This window comes from Emydura macquarii, unplaced genomic scaffold (assembly GCF_026122565.2).
Source record: "Emydura macquarii macquarii isolate MOO-44397 ecotype Brisbane River unplaced genomic scaffold, CSIRO-AGI_Emac_v2 contig_1230, whole genome shotgun sequence".
Taxonomy (NCBI): Eukaryota; Metazoa; Chordata; order Testudines; family Chelidae; genus Emydura; species Emydura macquarii.
In genome coordinates this window covers 8,080,453-8,098,056 of record NW_027131367.1, presented here as the reverse complement: position 1 = coordinate 8,098,056, position 17,604 = coordinate 8,080,453, and the positions used below count along the sequence as shown (strand labels likewise).

At 36.9% G+C, this 17,604-nt stretch overlaps 1 protein-coding gene across 2 annotated transcripts in view; it reads left to right on the top strand.

Annotated features, from left to right (window-relative positions):
* The first annotated feature begins 918 nt into the window (after positions 1-918).
* SUZ12 (SUZ12 polycomb repressive complex 2 subunit) overlaps positions 919-17,604 on the top strand; it is a 47,011-nt gene continuing 30,325 nt past the window's right edge. Inside the window, exons 1-4 of one of the 2 annotated variants that reach the window (XM_067547392.1) lie at positions 919-1,353; positions 4,385-4,431; positions 4,523-4,587; positions 13,162-13,230. In XM_067547392.1, coding sequence (XP_067403493.1) covers positions 1,044-1,353; positions 4,385-4,431; positions 4,523-4,587; positions 13,162-13,230 — 491 coding nt within the window. In that variant the 5' untranslated portion in view covers positions 919-1,043. Of the gene's footprint in view, positions 1,354-2,315; positions 2,459-4,384; positions 4,432-4,522; positions 4,588-13,161; positions 13,231-17,604 lie in introns of those variants that run through there. The other variant, XM_067547393.1, reaches the window with a different exon arrangement.

Here is a 17,604-nt window from a genome sequence, read left to right as displayed (position 1 = left end):
GACGGTTACTGGCTCGCCTTCCCGTGAGGCACCCCAGCACTGCTGGACCAGGTAGACTACAGCTCTGCCCCAGTGCCTGTCTTCAAACCAATGGCTATGTGCAGCCCAGCGCCTGTTTGGTTCTTGCACCGAATTCAGCTTCACTTGGCTCGTCTGGACTTTGTAATGGTCTGAATCCGATCAAAAGCACGTCCAGGTCGTGCTGCGGGGCGGCTCTGCGGAGCCAGCTGGAAGGGGCAATGCTAGGGGGGAGCGCGGTGGGGCAGCACGGGGGACGGAGGCAGCAAGCGCTGCGGGAGGGCATTTGCGAGAGCGAGGGGAGCATGTGGGATGAGGCTGGAGAGGGACAGGGAGGTAACTGCTGGGGAACGTTTGGGGCTAGAGGGGATGGGGGACGAGCCTATTGGGCAGGGCTGAGATCAGCAGTGGGGCCCTGTGGGGAGCCTATGGGGCTGCAGTAGGGCGGAGCGGGCCAGGCCAGCTCTGTGGGGCAGCTCGCGGGCAGGAGGGGCTGTCACTGGCTGACCTGACCAGCAGGGAGGGCGTGGGACACCGCGGGGACGCCACTGAGGCGCCCCGGGCCAGCTGCGGGCAGCCAGGCACTGCCAGGCTTTACTTACCCACCATGCCCCGCGGTTCGGAGAGCGAGCGGCCCTTTCCCGCGAATTCAGTTCAAAGGAGGGGGAGGGGGAAAGCGCCGAGCAGCGAAGCGCACCGACCAACCAAACTCTTCCAGAACCATCTCTGCGTCACACGGGGGCGGGACTACAGTCGACCAATCAGTTAGTGCGGCGCCATCCTCGGAGCCAATGGGCACGCGGGGGAGGCGGGAATAGTGTCGGCGTCGGGTTCGGGTGGTCTTTCGTAGAGCCTAGCTAGCTAGCTAGCCTGAGAGAGAGGAGAACGGAGCGGAGGAGACTTAGAGGAGTTAGAGCTCGGTGCTTTCCCCTCCCCCCCTCCTTACCCCGCCCGCCCCAGCCGCCTCCCTCCCTCCCTCCCCGCTCGGTCTCCGGCCCGCCGGGACCCGCTTCGGGGCGAGGCCCATGGCTCCTCAGAAGCACGGTGGAGGTGCGGGGCCCAGCTCGGGCTCAGCTGGCGGTGCCGCCGGAGGAGGCTGTGGAGGAGGAGGAGGTGGCGGCGGGGGGTTTGGGGGCTCCGCGGCTGCCGCGGCTCCGGGCGGTAAATCCGGTAGCGTCGCAGGAGGCGGCGGCGGCGGCGGAGGCAGCGGTTACTCGGGAGGCTCCTCGGCCTCTTCGGCGGCTGCTGCGGCGGCTGCCGCGCTGCCCCCCGTGAAGAAGCCGAAGATGGAGCAGATCCAGGCCGACCACGAGCTCTTCCTGCAGGCCTTCGAAAGTGAGCACCGGGAGCGGCCTCCGGGAGGGAGCGGGGGGGAGGCGGAGGAGGCTACGGGCGAGAACCGGGCGCTGGGAGGCGGGTAGAGGAGGATGTGGGGGGGAAGGAAGCGAGATCTCCCCGTGTGGGGGGTGAACCTGGGGCCAGACTTGGCAGGGGGAGGACGGTCCGGGGGCTAGCGAGGTTCGTCGCGTGGAGCGGAAGCGGGGATCGGGAGTGTGGGCAAGCCCGAGGTGGCCGAAGTTTCCCCTCAGGTTCGGGGCCCTTTTCGGGGCGGAGGGCGCGTTTGTCCCCCCCCTCCTCTACTGAAGCGCTTTCCAGGCGGTGAATTTGGCCTCTTGGAAATGGTTGTAGTCGGAAGATTTCAAAGGTGAATTCTTTTGCCTTTCACCAGCCCTTGGACGGGAGGGAATGGGGTGTTTGCGCCACTTCGGTTGTTGCTCCTTTAGGAGGTTTGTGCGTTTCAGGCTGTAAAGGGAAGACTGTGGTAGTCAGCTAACTGCATTTTCTCCCATGTGTGCGAAAAGGAATTATACCTGGGTTATTTTAAGATTGAAATTAAAGTCGCCCCCTGCCTCCGCCTTCCCCTCCCCTGTGGGTTGCAGGTAGACAGAGAGAGCCCCTTTGGATGCAGGATTCATTTATTCACAGAAGCTTGGTACGAATACTCTGTGTAATAATTAACTTTTACATTCTGCGATAGTATCCCAAACCCTGTAGTCTACACGTTTTGAAAGAAAAATAAAGTATTAAATCCATAGATTCAGTTTTGGATGAATCTGTCAACATTGCAGTTATTTGTAATACATAGTTGTAATACATAGTAGTTAACATTTTAATGTTTGGGGTTTTTTTTGAGTTTTGAGATCTTTAACTGAAAATTCGTTGTGGCTGCAAATTAATCCCATCAATACAGATGGGAGGAAAGTAAATATTGCTTTAGGTCAAGTGATGTACAGAGGATTAAGTGACTTGGTTCAGTCACAAGCCATCAGTGGCAGGGCTGAGAATATAACCCCAGGATACTTGCTCCTAGTCCCTGCTCTAACAACTTGAGAAGATGGCTTTAGGTTTCGGCATCTAATGAATAGAAATGCTATATAAGGTATACTTTAATATTTAATCTTGAATTCATTTTTACAGTATTAATACTATGAGAAGAATACAATAAATAAGAAAACAAATTATGATTGTTATGATTTACGAATAAGCCAGCAGATGCATATAAACACTTGGGTGGATTTTGTCTTATTTAAGGTTATTTAACTGAAGAGGACAACTTTTATTTTTGGTTTTTACTGGACAGTATGATAGGATTGTGCAATATATGTAGTTTAAATAAGTGCTCTCGAAAAACCGTGTAATAAAGTATTACTGTGTTTTTTTTTTCACTCCCCACTCATTTCTTTAGGAAGTCAGAGTTTAAACTCAGGAAGTCATAGTTTGTTTTTAAATGAAATATTAAATCTCTGAGACAGCAGCACTTGGGTTTCTCATGTCTTTCTACAGGGGTAGTCATTTTTTACTTTTGGGTTGCTGAGGCATTAAAGATTCTCTTAAAAGAATGGTGACCACATGACATTTTTATTTTATACTATACATCCTTTCTTTTCTGTTTTTTAACTTGATCTAAAGCATAGTAAAAAACCTTTATTGTGATCCCGATTTATAATTAACATAAAGTGAAATCTTTCAGTTTCTCAGCCAGGATATGCAGAATTCAGGATTGAGATTACTTAGTTTTATGTGAAACAGATCATTTTAAAAACACAGTATTTACAAATAAAACTGATAGTTGCCAAAATAAATGAACAAAATACTCTTTGTAATGCACTGTCCTTGTTCACTTGCTAATTTCAAAATTCATTAAATCATAATATAACTGCCAGTCACTAGAACAAATTAAGTTTCACAGGAATATAAAAATAAGCAGCTAAATCTTACATTAAAATATTGAAATGGGTGGCTCCCCTACTTTTAAAAGTCTTGTAGGGGACACAATGGGCCATAGGAGTTGTATTGGAATTTTCCACTAGTTTCATCCCCTCCAGTTTGTTCTGTATTTCCCCATTTGTTTTAAACTGATTCTTAATTGACTTAACCTGAACTGAAAGAAGAGTTTTCTATGTAGACTCTTGAGCTGGTTTAATTAAATTGGTTTAAAATGACATCTGTAGTTTGACTAGTGTATTGTTCTTATGTAGATAAGGCTTAGTCTCTAGAATGGTGGGTACCAGTCATTATATCAGAAAGAAACAAGTTAGTATCCAGCATGATTATACAATAAGAGACCGTAGATCCACTGTTCCCAATCAGTACTAAGTTATGGTAGAACCAGCTTACTGTTGAAGCAGTTAATTTATTAAAATTAACATTTTCCCATCCTTTCAGACATTTGTATCCTGACCTAAAACCATTTATCAGAGATTTTTTCATGTATAAGTTTCATAGGACATTATGATTGCCACTTTACATTAAGATATTCTTTTGATATGTAATAGTCATAAGTGATGTGTCCGTAAAACAATAAACAAATCCTAAGTTGTCTGATACATGAATAGCAGACAAAGTTATATATCAGATACATGATAGATTTGGGGGGGTGGAGAGAAAACTCGCTTAGTGTAAAAGAATGCTTTGGGATTACTTTTGTAATTAGCTGTTTTCTGTCTGCAAAGGATCTAAAATAGAACAGGGGTTACATCTTTTGATGGAAAATCAAAGGTAGTTCAATTGGCTGAAGTTCTAATAGTTGTGATTTATGCTGTAGTGTACTAGATCATATAAGATGTTGCTCATGTTACAGATAAGTGGATAAGATACTTAAAAGGCTGTTAATCTGAATTTTGATTAATACATCATAGTTGTCACTTAGTTTTTAATAAGTGCTGTTAAAGATAAATACACATTGAGTGAAACATATGTAGGATTGTCTGTATATTGTCAATATTTTCTTGTAAGCTTAGTGTTTTTTTGTTTTTTTTATGGAGGGTATAATATACATTGGATCATGTGTATTTCTTTCCCATAGAACCAACACAGATATATAGATTTCTACGTACCCGGAATCTCATAGCAGTGAGTACTTGTTGATCTTAGTCTATTTCTTCACTTTTCATTTGTAGGAATTTCCAGTTAGCATTTTAATTTTTTTCCATTTCTTTTGCAGCCGATATTTTTGCACAGAACTCTCACTTACATGTCCCACAGAAACTCCCGAACAAATATCAAAAGGTAATTTTATTCTGTTTGAAAGCTATTCCTAATATTTTAATATGAACTGATTAAAGAACAAAATAGAAATAGAGCAATTAGAGAATAAATTGGTCTTTTCAGATGTAGTGTGAGGCATTAGGCATTTTTTAAGTTTATAAAAGATTCACACTTAGACTCAGTTTTGAAATCTAGTTTGCAGGGAAGAAGTTCATGTTTATAAATTGAATTGTATTTGTAACTATGAAACTCATCTCGCAACAGTTCACCACATGCTTAACTTTACGCCTGGGAATATTCCCACTGTCTTCCGTGAGAATAATTAAATATGCAGTGTTAAGCATGTGTAGTATCTGGGCCTAAATTCTCTTCAAAATAATTTTAAACTTCTGTTGATGGAAATAACCTTTGACAAAAGAGGCGGATGGATGAAAAAAACAGTTATGCTTTATTATGTGGTTCTGATACAAGTTCTGACTAGATTCTGTATATTTTTCTAAAGAACACTGCCAGGTTAGCTAAATGACCATGTTGGGAATTCTCTTTAAGCTGTTTTTATAGGAAACTAAATTAGCATTACTTTTCTGTAATTTTTTAAAAAGATGTTGAGTGCAACTGTCAGTAAAAATTAACATTCTAGCTTTATTTTTAAAGATTTTGGTAATATAAAGGATCTAGAGTCGTATCTTTTCTTTAAAAGGTTTGCATTGAGTTGTATAGGATTCAATACAGGGTTTCTGGTTTTAATGTATGGAAAATTAATAGCCCCTGTTGATGGAGGATATCTGCAGTTCTATGGTTGAAGCCTGTAAAATGCTTAGAGCTTTCTGGAAGAAAGGCAGAGTATTATAAATGTTTGGTTGTTAGTGTGATAATTTCAAGTTCTTTTAATTATTTCTTTAGTCAAACAGCAAATCATTCATTATTCTCTTGATAGTTAGCAGCCAAAAATTATACTGGTTAATTATACTGGTTATGTTTTAATGAACAAAGTTTTTATTGCTTGAAAAAAGTATTAGTATGGAATGAAACACTTGCGAATATTTAAGGAGCAGTTATAAAAAGTAGTTGTGTAGGCACTTTAAGAATTTTCAAATAAATAAAATTAGCAGTCAGTAAGGACAGGCTTTTATTTGATCCAACAAAAAACAGAATTTGTGCTTTTAAAATTGTGAGTAGATGGTATTCTGCATTCTCATGTTTTATTTTATTTAAAAACGAGCATTTAATGTAATTTCCTTGCCCATTAGGATTGTAGGGGTCATTTCCATTGATTGCCAGTGGATGGAAGACCATTTAAAAAAAAAAATCTGTGCCTACAACATACCTGTTATCACTTCTTAAACCAAAAGGAGATGAGCTGGAAGCATGTTCTGACTTCCTATCACAAATCAGCTTGGAGCTACTGTTTTTAATTTCTCATGACAGTTACTGCAGTGGCATGGATAGTTTATATTGATCCTCCCTCTTAATTATTCTGAACTGGGGCAAAGATAGATTTTAAAAATATTTACTGTTTCTTCAGATTGCTTTGGGGCTAGGGTTCCAGCTCATAGTTTCAAACTGCCATCCTTTTCCATCAAGTTCTCCAATGGCTGTTCAAGCAACCTGTCCTGTACCAAAGTCTGACATGACTCAGCCTCTGCTGGATATACCAAGCAAACTATGTACTCTATATGCAAGAACAGATTTGTGTTGTCAAAATTATCACTTGTATTCACTTGACTTGTAGTCAAAATGTCTCCCCTCCATTACCTGAAACTTGTTTTTTGTTTTTTTCAGATGCCTCTTGTTTGTTGCCAAGCAACCACAAGTGGTGTTTTGCATGTACATTAACCATTATTTGCTGCAGTGTTCCAAACTAGGAAAATTCTCTTTTCTCAGCTGGATAAGTAATGCCCAGATTCTCTATTTGAAACAAATATTTATCTTTGCTCACCTTAATTAATGGGTAAAATATACCAGTTTTTAAAAACTAGAAATCTACTTTTAGAGCTGATGTTTCCATATGTAGTGAACAGATTAGTGGCCATTTCATTTATAATACCTAAAAGTTCAGGTTTTCTGAAAATAATCTGCTCCATTGAAGTCAAGCCTGTAATTAGATGTAGGAAAAATGGAGAAGCAAAGCTGTTTAAAACTCATTTCTTTATAAAGAAAACAAATGTGATACAACTGTTGAAATAGATTAACACAGTATTTCTGAATGTTCAAGGGAAATGTTTTTTTCAACTAAACTGCTAAAGATGGTTATCCACAAATGCATTTTACCCAAACCTTGCTGATGGGGCTGTTGTTAGATCAGATCTAAACTTAAACTTTTGTCAGCGTACCAGTGTCTGTCAGGAGTATGTCTCTTTCCTGACCAACATAGGTATGCTGGCAGAAGCCCTAGTGTACATGCACTTTATATCAGCAAAAAAGTCCTTTTGCCAGTATAGCTTACTCCATTCAGGGAACTGGTTTAAAAGAACTCTTTTGCTGGTATAAACTGCATCTCCAACGGGAGGATTGCTGGTATACCTCTGCCAGTATATCTGTACTGGCAAACCCATAGACAAGACCCTAATTGCCACTGTTTATTCAACAGAAATCCATACAACCAATTAACGTTTTACTAAGCTTTATGTACTACCTACCCAGTATATCAGACACTGAGATTGCAGGGAGCAAGAAGCTTGAAAGGAATTTTTTTGTGAATGGGGCAGTGGGAAATCTCATTGACTGAGGCTTCTGTGTGGGGAATTTGTATGCACAGCTTGAGCATGATGAAAGTTTTAGTGGATTCGTTAGTTCTTGAGAAATGGTAGTTATCAAAAAGCTAACTCCTGGCCCTTATATAATAGCTACTATAAATCACAATGCATATATAGTAAATACTTAATTTTCTCCAGTGGTTTCTTAATGCTTAGCAGTTTTTATAATTAAAAAGTCTACACATTGCTCTGGGTGTTCACAATAATATATAAGTAAAATTATCAATATAAAACAACATCTGTGACTGCATATAATATATTTATTTACACACCACAATAATAATCATATCCCTGGTCTCTCAAATATCTCAAAATGCCAGACAAATTATAGTTAAATCACTTACACTGTAACTGTAGGTCATTCAGGAGGAGAAACTCAGTCATGTCAGAAATGAAGCTTTCAGTAAAGCTGCGCTTTGATGTAATTAAGGATCAGTCCATTTTGGATTTTATTTTTTTGGGTTTTTTGGAATCTTTTTTTTAACTTAACATTTTCATTCCATTCTTAGTACACAGTGGCAGGTATAAATTTTTATTCTGTGCTTATAATCCAGCAAAAATTAAGGTTTTGTTTGTTTGTTTGTTGGTTGTGGTTTTTTTTTTTTTTTTTTTTTTTTTTGGACAACTGACTTTCCTTGTTCATTCTGTGGCAGTAGTTTAGATGGAGCATGGGTTTTTCTAGTTCTCAAACTCTTTTAAATTTTGTGGTGACAGTGTTAAATTGTTTTCAGAGGTAAATTTTCACCTAAAAAGTCACACAACAGCTAACAGAGTATATCTAATATATTTGAGGATATATTGATATATCATTAAATATGTATTATGTGTTTGTGATGGTGAAATATTTAGTGCAGAAAGGTGACCAAGTTCGTAAAATAAGGGGACAGCTAAGTCAGTTTTGGCTAGCAATCCTTATTGTGAAAATATTAATATTAAAGATGTTTGTATTTTTAATTTTGAAGCATACTACTGTTTGATTCTTATTACCTTGTTGCTTGACTGGCAGGGAGACACTTAAGATACCTGTACTGGAATCATCAGTAAATGGTGGTACCCTGAAAATCTTGCATGTTATGAAAAAATCATTGCAGTGGCAGTGTGACTTATATTTTAGTCTTCAAATATTTCAGCTATATATCATGTTATGTAATGTCCATCATAGGCATAGAGGAGCTCATTCAGCTAAAACTATTTTGGGGTTTTAAAGACTACAGATAAAGTAATTCTCATTTCTTAGCAGTTTCAGATCTGTTGCCTTATTTAATTTAGTGTCTCCTCTTTTCTGTATTATGAGAAAATCAAAGTGCCTAATTTACAATCTTGGTCTTTTTAAAATATGCTTCTCTCATGTCATGTCTTTTAGAACTAGTTCTTCTCTTCTCTCACTTTCCTTTTATGGAAGTATCTGATGGCTGTAGTCATCTTTGTCTCTGGACCCCTTCTCTTTTTTGCTATCTCTTTGATAGATGACCACAACATTATTTAAGGTGAAGTTAATAGATATAATAGTGATATATGCATATGGCATATTTCAAATTTCCATTCTATCCCTATTTTTTAAGCATCCTGATGTGGGTTTTTCCCCCCCCCCCCTCCTGTCTTTGTGCATTGAGTGGATACTTTCACTGGGATGCCTACAGTGACCCTGTTGATCTTTTTCCTGAGTTCTATGGAGTTGAAATAATTTCAAATATGCACTTATCTTACATTTGTCAACACTGAATTTCATTTTTCATATTGCCCATTCACCTAGCTTTGTTGGGTCCCTCGGAATTACCAGTTTTCTCTTGCTTTGACTAACTAATATTTGTCATCTGCAAATGTTGCTGCTTTACTCTTTTTCCCTATCTATAAGAAATATATTAAACATCAGTCCTAGTACAGCTACCTGGGACATCCCATTATTAACCTTCTGATGTCTTGAAAATTGACCATTTATATTCCTTTGCTTTGTCTCTTAACCATTTTCTAACCTGTGGCATAACTTTGCTTTTGATCTATGATTGCTAGGGCTTTATCTAGGATGAGGAATAACCTTCATTCAACAATTGGTATTGGCTGTACCAATGTGGACGTGCCAAGGTTTTCACTGCTTGAACTAATTTGCTTTTATCCCAATTACAAGTAGGGGTTAACCTTGATTTATGCAAACCCTGAATGTCCTTGTCCACATTTGAGTTAGTAATGGGGCTTCTTCACTGATTGCTGAATGGGGACTATTTCCACGTGTTGTTTAGGCCTTAGTTTCCTTAATAGATGGTGTCAAAGGCTTGTTGGAAGTCAAAATAAATTTACCAACTCTCCTTATCCAGTATTTTCTTGATATGCAAAAAAATTATAGTACACTGGAGAGAGACCATTTTCCTTTATAGTAGCTATGCTGGCTTCTCCCTAAAATGTTCACGTAGGTGTTCAGTAACTTTAATTTTTATTTCCTCTCTATCTGGTATGAGGTAAGGCTCATTGGATTGTAATTCCAGATTATTCCTAGCACCATTCTAGAGATTGTACAACATGTGCTATTCTCCAGAATAGTAGCTGATCTTAATTATTGCGAGTTAAGGTATATTTAAGTGTGACAGATGCCAGATATGATTATTTTTAATTTCTTCACTTTTGGTTTTAGAGAATTTTTTTGTTAATTCCTCTTTTTTAAAAATCCATTCTCCTCCCCCAAAGCTTAATATTACTATTCTAGTTTTGGTAATCCCTCACCTAAGAATGTGGTCACTATTACTTAGTAAGTATAGTTGAACCACTCTGTTGAAACCAGTTCCTTTTGTTACTCACCCCTAGTTTGAGTGGAGCATCTCCTGTTTCATGATCTAGAACTAATTGTTCTGAAAAGCACTAGTTTGCTTTTCTAACCAGTGTAACCAGCATGAGAGAGATTCAGTTTGTGTGTGGAGAGTTGCTTGACCAATATTATGACTTTGTTGTGGGTTTGATAGTAATATAAATCTATTTTTAGCTAAAGAGTCACTTAGATAAGTGGTCAGTTTAACATAAAGAATGATGAGCCACTGAAACTTTGTACAACAAGCTTGTGCTTCATATAAAGTTTTAAATAGCTTTATTTTTGGCAACATTGTTAAGTGTGACAATTAATGTAGAGCGCCTTAATAAATTAATTAAATTTTAATTAAATTTGTATTTCTTGCTTAGCAGAGCCAGAATACTAGTTTTAAACAGGAAAGTTTCTTAAATATTTTTAAAAGTCGGAATGACATTATACAAATGACAGGTCTCCATTTAGTTTCTTTCCTTTATACTTTTGTGAGTAGCCAGATTTCAGTTATTTCTACATATTGCTAACTTTACAGGAAAGATGAGTATTCTCAGCACCAAGAACTGTTAATACAATGGAAACTTACTGGAACTGGACATGCAAATATGTATTATGCCAATGCTTAAAGTCTTTTGTTTTTTTGCTAGCTAAAATGTTTAATTTTGAACTGGGTATTTATGCATGATAGAGAGAATATGAATAACCTTTAGTTGTGAAGTTTTTATGGACGTGCAAGAGCTAACTGACCAGCTTTTTTCATAAACCACACATATCACTGCCTTTGTAGCTACTTGGAAACATAAGATCAAAATGAAGATGTAAAAAATACTTATGGAATTATCAAATTCAACAAGAATTTTAAAGTGTAAACTCATGAATAGGGCCATGTCTTCAGTGTGTTAAATTACTATAAAAGCTGTACAGTGCAGTTGTTTCTCTGCCGTGCTTCCCTTTGCCATCATTGTTGTAATCCTGGACTCTGTTTAAATTCAGTTCTGCAGTGATATATGGTATCATGTACCTTTAAAACTTTTGTAAAGTAACTGTTTCATAAGGCAACTGGAGAAAGAAAGGAAGTATGAGATGAGAAGTAGAATTCTAGTTGCCTTAATTTGCAGTGGAATAGGCTAAACTATGTAAAAAGTTAATTCAAGGTTTATATTGAGATTATAGTATTTAACCATACTTGCAAGTTATCAAAATAAAAATTATTGATATGAAGGCAACTTTCAGTCAGGGTATTTGGCTGTTGTACACTTGTCCTTATCATAAATATTGCATTTGACCTAATTGGTGGTACGTTTTAAAAAGCTGGCTTTTATTTATGAAATGCTGTTTGAATGTGAGTAAGACTTGAATAAAGTAGTTACAGTGCAGTTAAGAATCAAAATAAGTTTGATAAGATGCCAAGTCTCACTTACTTATTAATTAATGTTTTGGTCTCCCTTCTTCACAACACTTTAAATATACCAATATCTAAATTAATATTGGTGACCATTTAGTCAGTGAAATGTTAGCAAAACAAGACTGCCAAAAATATAGACATTGTCTTTTCTAAATCTAAAAGTGGAAAATCTTATTGCCATTGATGTAACCTATGCCATTGAAGGGAATGTTTGTGATTTTTGGGATGAGGATTCAGTTTACACACCAATCTTTTTATCAAGTCCTCTTTGTGTATCAATTTAGAGCTAGAAAGTGCTCATTTAACTGTTTTAAAATGACTTTCTGGTTTTGTACCTGATCTCTTGTTGCTTAGGCCTTATCGAGGCTTTTGCCAAAAACATTCCATTGTTGATAACCACTAGTTCAGTTTCTTTGGTTGTAGCAATGGAAGAGCACAAGTGCAGACAAACCAGCTACTTGGAGCTCTAACTATTGTCACGTATACTTGTTCTGAACAGAGTTACACAATTTGGTACTTAATATGGTACCTGCTGGGAGCCCTGTCTGAACTGGTGATTCTACCATTGTTACTGCTGAAGGAAATTTCTGGGGGGTGGGGAAGCCTAGTGTAGACAAACCTTTCATGTTCACTGCCTGTTTTATGGTAAGAGACCATGTATTGGGCAGCGAAACATTCCCTGTAGTCCGTATTCTTTTCCTCTCTTCACCTGTCTTCCTTAGAGTAGGAAGAGAAATGCAAAGCAGGACTTCACTTGCTATTTAGTGAGTGCATTTATCCTGTGATATCAGAGTCTAGTACTAGTCAATCTAAAGAACCTTGCTGAAATCCAAGATGGAACTTTAATAGGAAGACTAAAGAGAATTGGAAGACTATTTCTGAAAATTTTGAATAACCTCTGCCCAGGAATGTATGCCCATTGCTGAATGGCGTATTATATAAGATAGAAAAGAATGGAATGGGTTGATGTTAATACCTTACTTACAGAAAAAAATTTGATATGTGATTATTTGTTAAGATGTAAACTCCTTTTTCCTCTGAAAAATATTCATGCAGCTGGTCTGTTAGTGCATGTCACTCTTGTATTATGTCCATTAATGCACCCTTTTGAAGAAAGAAATCTCTCAAGAATTAAATATAAACAGACTTGCTTCTGCCATATAGCAACCAAATATTTTTAATCCTTGTATATGGTTAATGTAGGGACCAACCTGAGCGCAAATTTGTATGCTGATAGTTGGCATGACAATCAGTATAAGGAGGTTGGTTTTTTGTAAACAATATTAAATGTCATTTTTAGTAAAACATATTTTTAGCAAAGTTTGAATGGGCTCCTATCTAGCAATCTTGCTGATACTGTTAAGTGTTTTAACATTAAATTGTGTTGCTCTATAACATTCTATAATTTTAATATCTGATAGTCCAATAATTACTGAGGTGCAACTTTTCAGGCAGTTGTTTCTGACTTCTCTGGCCTCTTTTTAAGAGGGAAAAGTTGGAACAGCAGGTTAAACCAATATTTGAAAAAACTATGTATACTGAAATTTTCATAGAATCAGAATTTTTATTTCAGTAATATTGTATATAAAGGAAATGCCTCTAAAAATGAAAATTACCTACTTTTCATGCATTTTATTTTTCCACAGGAAAACATTCAAAGTAGATGACATGTTATCAAAAGTAGAGAAAATGAAGGGAGAGCAAGAGTCTCACAGGTATTATCTGCTCATATTTTTATAAACAAGTCATGTATGGCTGTCATTATAGGTACAGGATAAAAGGGAGTGATTATTACAAGGTGTGATACCTGCCACATGAGTGCAGTGTAGCATCCAATTAATATTTGATGTATATGCACTCTAATAGTTTGAGCTCTTAAAATATAAGAAATTGAGAGCATAAGATGAGGTTACAAAGGATCAGGCTTTCTGTTGGGATAGACTTTTCAATATTTATACTGTTCATACTTAAAGCACCTTAAGAAGCTAAAATAGCTGTCTTCTCCCTTAAGGGGGGGCGGGGAGAGCTAACTTATGCTTAACTGAATTGCAGTGTCAGCAACTGGTCCATGAAAATATATTTAAGAAGCGGAGAAGATTTGCATGGTCTTTCTTTAGTAGGATCATGATTGAAATATTCTCATTTTTCATGTGTTTAGTTTCTGCTCTGCTTGCTGCTTTCACATGTTCCTCTGTTCCTGGTCTTTACATAAAGAAATTAATTTTTTCACTGAATGAATTTAACAGGTTTTAAATATTGAAGTGCTTTTTTTTTGTAGAACTGTATAATTTACTTTTACAGTGCTTTTAATAAAAGAAACATAATTTCATTACCTTTAAGGGCCTTTTCTTACTGTAATTTGGTGCCCATCATATTGAAAGCTGTTCATTAAAGATTACAAGATTTCCATCAGAAACCTCTATTCTCATTTGCTGAAAAAAAATCTCTTTTGGTTTGAGACTTTGTGTTTAATCTGAGCCCACATAGGTACTTTAAAAAAAAAAAAATTGTATGCTTCCCTCAGCTGTGTTTAAACTGTTGAAGCAAATCAGAGGGGGAAATAAACTTTGCTTTAAATAAACATTTTAAATGTTTTTATGCAGAGAAGTAAGGCGGCTGATCTTAAACTATGCACATTACATTTGACTGTTGCTCAATGGGATTGTTGCTGTGCATTTGAAAAAAATATTAAAACTTTATGGTATTAAGAAATGAAATGATGGGTTTAATGAATGCACAGCTAAGATTAGTAATTTTGCAGTTAGTGTCGTGGAAGTAAGCAAACAAGATAGCTAACACTATAATTGCTCTATCTGTTAGTAAAATAGCCAGAGTTCTGTGGCACCTTAAAGACTAACAAATTTATTTGGGCATAAGCTTTCGTGGGCAGAAACCCACTTCGTCGGGTGCATGATTGTCTTAGTAGTTAAGATTAAAATATATGGTGTTATGAAAAGCGAATTTGTGTAGATTCATGTTTCCAGGGCTAGAAGTTTCTAAACTGTTTAAAGGTTTGAACCTTTAAACCTTTGGATCCTTTAGTTTATTAGTAAGCTTTATTTTGTTCCCATTTTGAACTTATACAGCAGACATTTAAAATAGAGTAAAGTATGCATCTTCCTGCTACAGTATAAGTATTTGAGATGTCAGCGCTTACTTGGCAAGGTCTGACATCATAATTGGCAAACTTCCAAGTTCAACAGAAAAATCTAAAATCTGGAATGACAAATTTCTGCTCATTTTTACACTAGTTTGGCATTGTGATGATTGCAGAAAAACAGATATGCAGGTAACTAGTATTTTGTCTCCACTAATTTATCAATAATTGTTTGCACGTTTTATGAACCAAAAGTCTCTGAAACATAATTCTGTTTTGCTTTTCTATATCCAATTAATAGTTAAATACACTTCTTTGAAAGTCAGTCTGAACTCATTCTTTATAACAAATTACAGTTCAGATCAACTTTAAACAGTTTAGGTATAAAACATTGGAAATGTTAAGAAAATGAAAGTGTAGCTTAAATAGTTGCACATGGTATATACCTATCTTGAGCAAATTACTGTAATTTTATAGCTATGTTCCTGTTTTAAAAAGCTGCTTTTCCCTGTGCTGAAAGACTCAACCAGGAGAGAGAGTGAAACTGACTGCTGAACTCTCAAATGCAAAGAGAAAATAATTAAAAAATATCTAATCTCTCAATTGATGTTTTTGACAGTAGCTGATAAAACAAATCACACTTTGCTCTGGAAGTAAGTTGATGTCTGTGACCTATTAACTATCAGCACTGTTGCATTTTGGAATGTGCACATTTGAATGTGTTGTTTGAATTTGACATATAGGTGAACTGGAAGAAAAATCCCCACATCAGTAATTTATGCTATGTGAATTTTAATATAGTTTTCTCTATTTACTTTCCAGTAGCAGATTGGAAGGGTTGGATTCCCTTTCACCTGTTAATATTGCAGACACCCAACATATGTAGTGAATACTGCTCCCTTCACTAAGTGTTTGATGCTTCTGTAATTGCAATTGCACTGAATAGTTTCACTTGCAGACCCCTAAAGATTTTGCTGGTGGTCATGCTTTTTGATTCCAGCAGTAATCTAGATCGGTAAACATTGTGACCATTTTGTTATTATTAGGGCTTGCCTACACTGGTACTTATGCAGGCAAAACTTGTCACTCAGGTGTGGAAAAAAACACCCTGCTCAGCGACATAAGTTTTTTGCCGGCATCAGCGCTACTGTAGACAGCACTATGCCGGCAGGAGAGCTTTTATGCTGATGTAGTTACTGCACCTCGTTTGGGTGATTTTATTATGTGGCAGGAGAGCTCTCCTGCTGGCATAACGTGACTGCACTAGCACTTATACAGGCAACCTATGTCGCTCAATGGGGTGTTTTGTTTTTTTTGTTTTACGCCCCTGAGTGACAAGTTTTGCAGGCATAAACCCCAGTGTAGACAAGCCCTATAGCATTTGGTGCACTCTCAAGAAATGAACATTTGTAATAGAGGCTTAACAACTTTATTTGCTATAATAAATACACAAAACTTCACCGTTTTCTATCAGTCCAAAAATGTTAATATGGTGGAATTTCATTAATTCTGTTTATGAACCTTCACGGTAATTCTTTCAATATTGTAGCTGGTTTATCCAGATGAGCCTGTCATATTTAGTCCTCCATGCTGGCTTTATATTCTCCTTTGATGCAAAGATGGTTGATGATCAACTAACACATTTCTATAGGTTGTGTTTAATGGATTATGAAACTTTAGGCTTTCTGTAAATTATGGAACAGAAGCAGACAATGAAAGATTTTAACACGTGAGTAACCAGAACATTAGAGAAGCTTTTTTTTACAAACTAAGAAACATTCAGATGTATTTTTGCAGTTTTCTTTATAGACCTCTCCGGGAAAATATGCTTGGCAAAGTTTTGCAAAATATTAGCTGAAAATTGGTTAAGAAGCACATGTGCTACGTAGAAATTATCATGTTTTGAGAATTGTGTAAATCGGTTACTAAACTCTAAATCTGTTAGTTTATTCACTAATCTAATTAAATTGATTTTGCTTACAATTGTGTATTGTATAGGTATTGCTTGCTTGAAATGAGCCAGATGGATCTCTGGTTTCCGAGGGTTGTTCTGTGACCTTACTGAAGTAAAATATTCAAGTTTAAAATACATTTCTGTTTGACCCAACACCAAAATGTTTTGCTTTGCTACTTCTACTAAACTTTTACTTTTAAAAATATAAAGTCCTCATCCTGCTGATAATACAGTCTGGCATTTTAACATTCCTTTGTTCTGATGTAATATACAAGTTTGTGCAAGCATTGTCTTCTAAATACTAAAGCAATTAGGGCACTTATTAAAACATCAATAGTTTGAGGATTTCAGGAAATACTTGTCATGCACTGACAGCACCCCAAGAAGCTCTGTGTTCCAGGGTTAATGACTTTTAACTCAAAGCCATTTAAATCACCATTATGATTTAAATCAAACAGGAAATTTTATTTAAATAAATTTTAATTTTGTTTTGCGCTTGTACTTTTTAATTTTCCTAAAGAGAGATTAACAGTTAAAACATGTTAATTTGCAGTGAAATATAACTTTTACACTACATATGGTGGTACTTTTTGCTAACCTGGAGAATACACTATATATACATTTATTTAAGAAATTGTATAGCATAACATATATTAGCTGCTTGATTTTTACATGTTTTTGTTAGAAAATGATTGATGGATTTTTTTTATTTACTAGACTAATTTTTTACTTGTGATTTGTACCAAACTATACTTTGATGGAAATTAGAATTTAAAATGCCCAGAACTAGCTTTTTATTAAATAAAACTACTTTAAGTAAACCATATGCATAAGAATAAAAATATTAATCAAAAATACGTTCTGCATTTAAAACTATGGAAATATTATCTGTAGTTAGTGAATTGAAGTGATTGTTTCTGGTCACCATGTCCTTCAGTATTTTAGGACAAGTAAATCTCCTCTTACAACTAGATTTATTCATACATTGGAAGAGGGGAAAACAAGATTTCCTGCTTTTTCAACTCCCTGTCAGTTTTT